We start from the raw sequence: 11,248 nt of genomic DNA on the forward strand, positions 1-11,248 counted from the left end.
AGGATTTCCAAATCCCATAACAATTGTAACATTCTCCGCTTTTTTCCCTTCCCACATTTTTTTTTGTTCTCTTAAATTACAACATCATCGCCAGTCCTGCAACTTTATACCAGGGTAATATTTCTTCACTGTTACAAAGACACAAGCACCCAAACCATCTGTTAATGAAGACCAGTGTGAACCTAGCAAACCTCTGGCAAAGGGAAGCTTGGCACTCTGGACTGGCGACTGTGCAGAGAGATTTCTGCCTGCGATCAAATGGTGGGAATACTCAGGAACAGTGAGCACCCTGCTACTTTCACTACGGTTAATTAGAACTATGGAAAATTGTGCTATACATATACACAGATGCTATCATCTGGTTCTACTTGTACTGTAAACCTAAAGCAGCACTGAAGGGAACGTGAATGACAAACTTGTATGGCGATGAAGGTGCCCTCAATCACTTTCTGCAGGACCAGACCACCTCCACACTGGGGGAAGATCCGAGACAATCTCTCCAAGTCACCCATTTTTTTAATTGCCTGGCTGGAGGTAATTTCTCCCATAGAAGTATATATTTTCTTCTCCTATTATTGACCAAACTGCATTACCAGATATTTTTTAAAAGTCTCATTACATAGTTAAGCCAGTTCTCTTCAAAGCCACATTCATCCCACCTCCATGTCATATTCAATTTTTGTCATATTCAAATCACCTGTAGAAATGGGGGGGGGGGGGGGGAGGGTGTCAAGACAGTAATTCTGCCCAGAACTTCGAGTGGTGAAGGGATCAATATTATTCAATACATTGACTAGCTTAGGTTGAAAAGAAAATGTCCTTTTCATATTTTTTAAAAAAGTATCTGCTAAAAGGAGTATAGAAAGGCTGCTTCTGATGTCTTCAAAACAAAACTTTCATCTGCTTTGCTTTGAAACAACATTCTTACATTTAAAATTACTACAATTAAAAAAAAAAAGGTAGAAAAAAGTTCTTAAAATACAAGTTTCATGTCAGTCCAGATCAGCTTTTTCCCTTCCTGTCCTCTGCCCCTGCAAATTTTTCACTTTGGCCATCTCCCAGGGAGCCCATTATTTCCCCAGCTTTCGGCGCTTATTTGATAGAGAAACTGATTGCAAGGGCATAACAAGCAGTTTTTATGCAGCTCCCACTACTACTCACAGCATTTGAATACATAAAAACCATCTGCAATCCTGAAAATTTCCTCTTAAATGTGTTTGTCAGGGATCGTCTTTTTTGTCCCATAAAACTGTGTTTGAAAGAAAAAAAAATGGATAGCAGCTCAGGTCCCCTGGTAATTATGTTATGAGTGTTATGAAACACTTTTGGTTTAATACTGATATAAAGAGAGAATGATCTCGCAGTTTTCCAATTTCCATCACACATGACACTGAAACAATAGGGCCTCTCCCAAGCTAAACAGATATTGCTTGCGGAAAGGTCTTTTTTTGCAGCATGCTCAGTTCATTACTTTCTCTTTCAGAGAAACTCTCTGGAGGGAACATCAGCAAGTATGAAAAAAGGGCGTTCTTTGGCCTGCTGTGACCCCAACCTAATCAGGTCTCCCGTACCTCAGACTGGCTTACAAGAAGTTCAGACCATTTCTGCCACTGGGGACATTTGTCCCTGTCATCAAATGTAGTTTCATTAGACGTCCAGCAGCACTGCTCGTGGCTGTACCAGAAGGCAGACAGGCAGACACCCTCTTTCAGGTCTGTCATCCAATCCACAGCTAAATCTATCACTCCGGCTAATGTGCCTGGAAAAAGAAATGCAGAAAAAGAAACCGTGGCATTAAAAAAATATCAAGTCACAAGGAAAATATATCTAATTATCTTAACAGCAAAAACCCATGATTTGGGGAAGCAGCTGCAGTGTAAGCACAAATATACCAAAGAACTGGGGGTAATAGTGAGTTTGCAAAGAAACGGCCACACCAACATGTTGTCTGACCTTCAATGTTCTCTCGGAAAGCTTTTATTTTAAATATTATCATTTTCATACAGACTGATTGCCAAATAGGGAAGGCGTAACTGATGTAGGGCCTGATCCCGCAGTCTGTCCCAGGCAGATGCACCACTTGACTGAGATAAGCAGGACTTCGTGCGGGGTCTCTATACACATACTAAGCTGCAGGTCTCAAACCACACTGTATTTCAGGTGTAGGGGAGCAGAAGGATACATATGTTTTCCTATAACCTTACTGGTCCCAACGCAGCAACCTTTTAGAAGGATGATTTCAGTACAGAAACAATATGCTAAATTCTGACTTATGAACTTAACAGAATTGGGCTCGCCATGTGTACATTCATTAGCAATCCAAACGTGCAGAATAAAATGATCCTTCAAATCCTCTCTGTACCAAACGAACCCTTATTTCAGTTTTTCCCCAGTAATTACACAGAGCTACAGTGACACCCGGTGGCCAGCGGACACAAACAAGGGTAAAATTGATGTGGCCAGACACAAAAAAGGAAATCCTGCTTTTCTAGGGCATTTGCTCATCAGCGATAATAACCTGCCCCAGCCCCAGCACCCTCAGAGCAGGTGCGTCCTCAGGAACGCAGCGCCAGCAGGAACGGGGAGGCTGGGAGCAGCCAGAAGACAGAAAGGCAGACCTGCCTTCCGTCCCTATGTCCGTAGTTTCCGGAAAGCATTAAACCACCAACTGACAGAAAAGTCATTTAGTGTTTTCCAAACCCCTCTCACGTACAATGGAAAGTAGAAGTCAACTACATTTTTACTGGTAATCATTAATACAATTTCAGGAAACCGGTAATGAATTTGAACAGAATTTATCGGTGCATTTCAGTAGGACTAAAACACTGAAAAAATGTTTTGGAAAATGCAAAATGGTTTGATTTTATGTTTCAAAAACATTTAGCTTTGTGGCTCCTGCTAAGAATGCAATTACATGAAGCAGGGTTGGGGGCTGCTCCCCTTCCCCTAGCAGCTGGGGCACACAGGTGGGTGGGTTCAAGAGCCAGTTTATTTTACCTGGAACTAAAGTTTTCTGCTTTTCATTTCTGTGAAAGAGGAAAAAAAAAAAAACAAAAAACAAACATTTCAAATAATTCAGGCTTGTGTAACCTGTTTTTTAATCCACAGAACAGAAAAACCTCATAAGTGTTCACAGAGCCTTACACAGAAGTGTATCTTCTCACTCCTTTGAGAAGGATACTTGTCACCACGCTGACAAGTGATGTGACTCTGGTAGCAGTGAAGAGTTTTTGTTGTATAGGAATAATCTGAAGAAATATACAGATACACTAGACAAGATCACAAAAAAGGCTGCAGGAGGGAGTAATGATGTCTGTACCAATTATTTTCTTTCATGAAGACCTTGGCTTTCTCTTGCTTACTCTCTTCCATTTTCCTAAGTTTCTATGGAAACAATGAACCATATTCTTAGATGATGATAAATCACTGCGTTGCTACTAACATCAGCATGCATAGATTACTGAGTTTTGCAATAAATTCTAGATTATCCTCCAATTTTCTGAAACGAAACTTTATAGTTTCATTTCAGAAATAGTACAAAGAATCCTAGGCGCTTGGCCATGTGCACCAAATGCTGTGCCTCTTGCATCTCTTGATGGACCTTTATCATCCTCTGCAGTTACCCTAATCTTCAAAGCTCAAATCACACTTAATCAGCCAATTCAGTATTAATGCTACCTAGCAGAAGGTGCAAAGGAAGGCAGGCTTTTGAATGTTTTTTCCCAATAAAGTTAATAAACAGAGTGAGGAACAAACGTTCAGTTCTCTAATATAACAAGCTCACATGCACCACGGTGCCTCTAGGTAAATGTGCCTCTAGAAAAAAAATCCCTTTTGCCAAATGCCGAGGGATCCACATAAAGAGGAAAATGCTACATGCTTTACAGAGGAGAAAATCCTGCAGGGTAATAGTGCAATAGTTAATGCTTCACAAGCCAAGTGACCAGGGCTAGAATTTTTCCAAGTTCTGAATCTCTGCAACTTTAAGTGAAATTAATGGAAGCTGCAGAGTGTTCAGCATCTCAGAAAGTCAAGCCTTTAATTTCTGGTGCTTACCGTGGCTTCTCCATCAAAGGAACTGAACTTGTTCCCTCTTCTGCGTAACCTTCTGCCGAGAACTAAAAATAACGAAGCACTCCAAAGCCAGGAAATGCTGAACTTCATTAGCCTTTTACCTCTCTCCTTTTCCTTTGGTTGATGATGGCCAATACTCATCCTTTACAATGCCCTAATGAGAATGCTAAAAATTTGCTTTGAAAACGTATTTTTCCCAATGCACCTGTGCCACAAAACTGCATCACCCAAGTGGCACGGCACTGAATTACAGAGGGGATTGTTGCACATCCAGCTCCAGTACTGGAGCACTTCAGTATTAGCGCAATAGTACTTTTTGTCACATCACTTTAGGAAACACAATCTCTTTATCTGATCTTCTATAAATAGCATATACCTTCAGTTGGCTAGTAAGGGTTAGGTTGAGGGATGGCCACTGGTTTGCAGGCAGGATGGGCAAAGTAAAAACTCAGAATTCCTTAAAAATAAGTGCCTAAATATTTAGCACTCACACCCAAAATTTTTAGGCTCATTTCTCCATACATTGTATTTCTCCAGAAAGTGTGCGAACTTTCTGACTGAGACAGGCCCATGTTGTACTCAGTATCTTTGTCTGGAGCATGTTGTGAGCAGTCTTCATCTGATCTCCACCCAAACAGCATTCATGGGTGTTACATGTCGGACTGTGGCGACAGCGACAGCGAGGGGCTCCGCTCAGGCTAATTTACGTGTGCACGCTCACTCGTGAAACTTTGGTCTGATCCCAAATGGCTGCTGTGACATTCTTAATATACTTCGGTGTTACTCAGAACATACAGCTCTAACTCTGAAGCTGGCTCTGCTGTGAGCAGGAAGCCAGAGCAGACCCCTCCAGCGGTCCCTTTCCCACTCAGGCTTTTTCTGGGACTAATGAAGGATGTGGGTCCAATGACACTCCAAAAATGACATGAGTGAGGGCTACTGCCAAACTGGATGGTCCCCTCCTTCCTCCCTCCATTAGCTCCTTTCTGTCAGCAATATTTGGATTGCTTGCGGCCCTGCGGTGACCAACCCTGCTGAGCTCACTGATCAACTGAAAACTAATCTGGCCCAAACCCCTTTTTTCCGCCAGGCAGGTTCCCGATCCAACCCCCCTGTGCAGCTGCACATGCACAAGGCAACAGGGCCTGATGACAGGGACACCGGAGGGCAGAGGTTACTACTTTTGGCCACGTCAGCTTGCGTTGGCTGTGGAGGTGCAGCCTTTGAAGTGTTGCAAAACCTGAAAGATTCAGTTGACCAATTCGGTGGTATTTAGGCTTCTAGATCATTTAAGTTCACTGTAAACTCCTGGGCCTGAGTAACTCTTCCAAGTGCCTCTGGAAACACGTGGAGGCCCCTGCCATCCCCTTCCAGCAAGGGGGCAGCAGGGGCAGGGTGCTCCACAAGACCTTCACACCTGGGTACTACTCCTGCTGCTTTCCCTCTCCTCTCCCACTTCTTGCCACCCCCTCTCCTTGTCTCTCGTAATGCCTGGACTCAGCTGCCCAAAAGCTCGCCCAGTGTCCGTGCAGCTGGGCCAGGCTGCTCCCCTTGGAGCAGTGATAGCTTCTGCCTGCTCAGCAGGGGAAGAGGGACCATGGAGGAGCCAGGCTGCTCCACGCAACCCTGTGTGATCATGCAGGTGCCCTCATGGCAGGCCGGCTTCTCTGAGCAGGCAATATTTCAAGCAGAGAGGGAAACGACGTGAAATGCCTCTTGACTGCACAACCAACCTCACCTCCTCCCTCCCCAAACCTGGTTAAGAAACCTCACCCACTCATCAATAATCCGCCCACTCATCAAAGGCGTGTTGACCCCTTGCTGAGGCTGAGATGGAGCCTCTCCATCTTTGGCTTGTCCCAGAAACGCTGGAGGCACAGAGCACATGTATCAGTTCAACGGCAGGCAGAAAAAGTCTACAGAGTTCAGCCCAAATCATGAACACGCAGGTAATTTTTGGTCTCCAGCTCATTCACAAGTCCTTGCCCCAATTTAAAAACAGACTAATTTGATTTGGCTGTGAGGTAAAACCCTTGTCATTGAAAAGGTTGCAAAAGCTAACACATCTCAGCTGCAGCTTACCCTCCACCTCCGTTCCCAAGCTGGACGTACCAACATTAGAGCTTATCAGAGGTCAGCAGCTCTGGCTTTCAACAACCTTGAGGATTTCAGAATGAGGTTTCATTGCAAACTGGAACTGAAACAAACCTACTGGGATATTTTTACTAAAATGGGAGTGAGTGAGTGTATATCACATCCTCTATGAGCGAGGGGATTACTGACCAGCTTGTGGGAGGTCACTAGAGCCCTCAAGGGCCTGCTCTAACTTTATTTGCAAGCAGAATTCTCCATCCCAGATGAGTCCAACCCTGGCCTTCAGGCAGGGTTCAGCAGCCCTGGTAGTACACAGTCTATCAGACTCTCTTCCCATGTCACTCTCCCATCAAATCTTTTGTGGAAACAGGTATATCTCTACAAAATAACATATTTGCCAAAAATGTCACTTCAGCAACATTTTCTCAAGAACTTCCCCAGCACTTCTGAGGCTGCCGAACAAACTGTAATAAACATATTAACCTGACAGTTGGTAAGCAGGAAATTCACACCATTTGGAAACTTTACATCATGCTTTTACCAAGCAGCGTGATACAAGAGCACCCTGACATCACTGAAAAAGCATAAAAAATGGCAGCTGTTTCAACTCGGTAATAGAAGTGCAGCTTTCCAAGTTGGAAGATGTGCTAAGCTGAGCAGAAGACAGGAGAAATCTGGGAAATTAATGAATTTGCCATCTGAGTTTGAGCAGGCTGTTAAATATGTAATGTCTGTCTGGCCTGGAAGCAGATCTGAAACTGAGTCTGAAACTGTATTTTCCCTTCATGCATATATAAAGAAGATAACCCAGTGGATACAGCAATTTACAAAGCTCCCCCTTTGAGTGTCCACAACCAACATTCTCTCCACATCATAATATCTACTTGCAGAATTAAAGTAGGTGAGGACAAGAAAAAAAAATCCTACCAATAAAATAGACTTCTGTGAATCAAAGATTCAGAAAGTCATAGTCCATCAAGTGTAAAACGCTCAGATGTGTATTTCCAAAAGTAATAGAAAAATCCCTCTACTGGCGAATAACATTTTTCCTAGGTCAGCACTCAGCAGGAGACTTTGCAAGTGAGTATTTTTATTAAGCATAATAACTGCATGGATGCATAGCTGTCTTTTTAGCTTGAAACATCAGTGGAGAGACAATGAAGTAAAAAGAGAAGCAGATGGCATTGCAGCAAACTTGTGTGAGATGGTTCTGGGCATAGCTGTAATGCTAACACACACGTACCTGCCAGTAGTCCTATGAGAAGCATTACAACCCACCCTGACCAGGCATCCAGCAAACTCTTGATAAACTCCCATATGGATTCCTTACTTTTGCTTGTAATCTGAAATTAAACACATATATAGATATGTTGCTGATTCAGGTTGACACAGTTTTAGTGTATATTGTTTAAAACAAAAAATATTTTACCTCCTAGAACATGTATACAATTTCTCTACTCTCTACTCCCCCCAGTCCAAATCATTTTTTAGAGGTGCTCTGCTGATTAAGTTGCCGGAAGCCCTTTCATATTTACAAACTCAAGACATACCACATCCATATTTTTAGAAGTCCTCCTCAAGTCATACAACAAGGCAGGAAGCTGTAACTTTGGAAAACTGCTTGTTTTTCTCACCACCAGGATGGCTGTAACCCAGGGACTGCGATGCATCAGGACACCTTTACCTTTCTATGGCGGTCAGTGTCGCGTGATTTTTCCCGCAGCCAGTCGATGGTGTGGAAATCTTCGTAAGTCCCAACATCAGGGAAAGGCTCATCCAGAAAATCCATCAGGTTGCCAGAACCATTCATGTCTCCTGCATTGACCATATTAGGATCTGTATGTAGAGGAAAAACAAGTATGTCGACAAATTCATACAGCTTTGCCAGACATTTCAGAATCAAGTTTTCCAAAATACCTCCACAAACCACAAAGTCAAGAGAGCATGAGTCAAGAGGTCCTGGTGGGCACGTACTGAAATCTATGCATTGCCACTAGAAAAAGTATTTTGCTGAGGACTACTTCAACAGCTTAGCAAACCCTAAAAAGCACATCCAAAAAGCACAGTGTCCAAGTGTGGAAATACCAGCTTTCCTGAAAACAGAGCCCTAGAGGCCAGGATGTTTCTGGACTTCTGTAATGATACATCCTGATCACGTGTCGGAAGAAGTTCCCTGCCTGCATGGAGGTCATCAAGTAGGCAAGGTCACCAGCTCAGAAAACAAATGATAATACACTAGAATTTATCATTTGTCATGAACTGCAGATTTTACGCGGCACCATTAGTCATAACACTGCAGTCTTGTCTAGTTTGGCATGCTCAAAGCTCCCTGCATTGATCCGCTTTCCTTCCACTGCTCAGAAGGCAAAGCTCGAGATCACAGTATGTTTACTCTGCATCAGGTCTGGAAATGTAGTATCTTCTTCAAGTTTGCTTCTCAAGGGCTAGGAGCAGACTATTCTTGGGAGAACCTGGGTGGTTCCCCTTCTGTCCCATAGACAAACTTTCCAAATTTGCTTTTAAGAAAGCAGGGGGAGAAACAGCCACCACATGTCCTGCTAGATCACAAGGGGAAATACAAAGATACCTATCCCCAAACTATAACAAGCAGTTACCAGAGGCATTTGATAGTTAAAAAGGAGATCAAAGTAGGCTGTGAAATAATACACACTCTAGAGTGTGGCACCCAGGCTGAGTGGACATTTTCAGCCCAGAAGTTTTTGGGGACATGCCCTCTAGGTTGACAGACTAAAGATATGAAAGCAGAGAAACATCCGTGCCCATTGCCCTGAAGCCCTGGAAACTATACCTTGTTCATGCAATCCACATAAGCAAAGCATGAAGAAGTTAACTCATAATCACTGTACCTCTCTGTCCCACAGAGAGCTCAGCAACGTCTGGCTAGGTGCAAAAATGACTGTTACCTCCTCTAAAGGTCAGGTCCCAAAGTAGTCACTAATATGACAAACTCCAGAAACGGCTGACATCATTTCCAATGAGAGGAGCCTTTAGTAGCTTGAGAATCTATTAAAAGAAGTAGTTTAGGCTCACAGGGTTGGATTCATCCCACTTAACTTCAGCCATCCGAAAGTTTGGTGCTGGACTGTAAGACCCACCTAGGCTGCCTCTAGAGACAGAGAAAGGGGGTGTAAGGGTGTGTGGCAGGAGGGTGCCGGCTCCTTTAAAGGTATCTGGTCAAGGACCTTTTTCAATGCAACAAGGAATGGTAAGAAAAGGAGGAAGCCATGAACAAGAACATACAGGGACACAAACCTGATGCAAATGATAAGGGAGGCGGTGATGGGAGCCAAACCTGGTCAGTCACACTCACTGATGGGGGCACGTGGGAGTGTGAGAATGCCTATTCCAGCGAGGTTGTCCGATCAGGGACCTTGTCAATTGGGAAACGATGGGAAAAAGGGGGAAACCACAAAACCAAAATGCACAGAGACGCAGACCTGACAAAGCAAACAGGGAGACAATGTCAAGAAACAAACCTCACCGCTCACACTAATTGAAGGGCTATTAATTGCGTGTGTGCCTCTGGGATACAGGCTCAGCTTTGCTACTGGTTGAACCTGCAGATGGGAAAGTGCCAGCCGTGTCCCACAGCGTGGGCAGAGACCCCAGGTCCTCGGGCTGGGCTCCAGTGGCCGGGCAGGAGGATCCGGGGCCGGAGCAGCTGGAGGAGGCGGCTGTGCGCTTCTACATCACTTAACAAAGTGTTGCTCTAAAGAGTGATTAATCCCATCCATCCTAAAATAGGTGCCTGGGAAACAGGGTCTTCCAGAGAGTACCTGGGGTTTGTAACCTGAAACGGCAAGCTTAAGAAAATGGCTAACAGAGGGTTAGGTTAGTGTTACCACACGAGAAAAAATAAACACAAGAAAACGCGTAAGAAAAAACGGGGACAGATACAGACTTCAGGGGTTTTATAGAACTGACCCTGCAGTGCCTGTAGCTCCTTGACAGATACAAGAAAACTTTTGCAGGTCACTGATGAGGCTAGCACAGTACTAACAACTGCTACCCACTTTCCTCTGTCAGGCACGGAAACGAGGATTTCACGAGTAAAGAATTTGGATCTTTCAATCTGTGAGGAAATTTCCCAATTCTGTAATTGGAACAGGCAAAAACGTGGCAGATAAGCTTTTAATCAACTGTCCATACACCCTGCTGCTCTGCTCGGCCCCCTTTATTTACTGCCTTTTTTTCCCCCTCTCTCCATTTTCAACTGTTTTACTTGAATCCTCTCCATTTAATTTTTTTCCATGGTGGTGACTTTAGGGATGTGAATACTCAGCTTTGTCAGTGTCTGCTCTTTGCACTCCACCGGGTGGGACTATTTTGGACGACACAGACAACGTGCTCAGCATAAGCAGCTGACAAAAGCATTACTTTACAGGCAACCAGCAGGTCACCATTATAATTCTATAGAAGCCCTTTTAAGTGCGGAAATCAAGTAATCTCCAAGCACCGTGGCTTGTTTGTCTGAAAGAGGATCAAGCAAGGGAGTCCCAGCCCAGGGAAGGAAACCAAATGCAGAGCAGGTGTCCCACATGGCACCGCTGAGCACAAATAGGCTGCCACAGGATTGAGGCGATTTAAAAAGCAGCAGTTAAGAGGAGTGACAATTGAGAATAGCAGTACTTTGCCAAACAGATGAGAGCACGCTCCTACATTTGCTACGAGAAATGAGAAGCTGAAGGTGGGATGCTGTGGCTGACACCAGGGAGCTGAAGTTGCAAGTGGACCTTGTAAACCATGACCGAGGACTGGAACGGAAAGCTGAAATGAGGTGAAAGGATTAGACCGTGCTATTATTTGTAACGCTGTGATATTCTGCAGGTCATTTACTTCAACCTATTCTTCCCATACAGCGAAGAAGGACCAGTAAAGAACATGCAGTTCAGACTGCTTGCCTGCACAAGGCAGCCCCCCCGCTGTATAAACAAACTTCTGGGAACTCTTCTGCTGAAAGCGTTGGCAAGTTTTCCTTAATGCTACAAGAAAACTACCCAACATGCTAGTTATATCACATAAAAAATAGCTTTTTAAGTATGTTGTCAATGCCCAGCAC

At 44.0% G+C, this 11,248-nt stretch overlaps 1 protein-coding gene across 1 annotated transcript in view; it reads right to left on the reverse strand.

Moving 5' to 3' along the window:
* CLCN4 (chloride voltage-gated channel 4) overlaps positions 1-7,998 on the reverse strand; it is a 31,955-nt gene extending 23,957 nt beyond the window's left edge. Inside the window, exons 1-3 of the mRNA XM_075176377.1 lie at positions 7,853-7,998; positions 7,412-7,511; positions 1,572-1,759 (exon numbers count right to left, since the gene is read on the reverse strand). Coding sequence (XP_075032478.1) covers positions 1,572-1,759; positions 7,412-7,511; positions 7,853-7,996 — 432 coding nt within the window. The 5' untranslated portion in view covers positions 7,997-7,998. The remainder of the gene's footprint in view (positions 1-1,571; positions 1,760-7,411; positions 7,512-7,852) is intronic.
* Positions 7,999-11,248: the final 3,250 nt, after the last annotated feature.

Source organism: Calonectris borealis, chromosome 1 (genome assembly GCF_964195595.1).
Source record: "Calonectris borealis chromosome 1, bCalBor7.hap1.2, whole genome shotgun sequence".
NCBI classification, from domain to species: domain Eukaryota; kingdom Metazoa; phylum Chordata; class Aves; order Procellariiformes; family Procellariidae; genus Calonectris; species Calonectris borealis.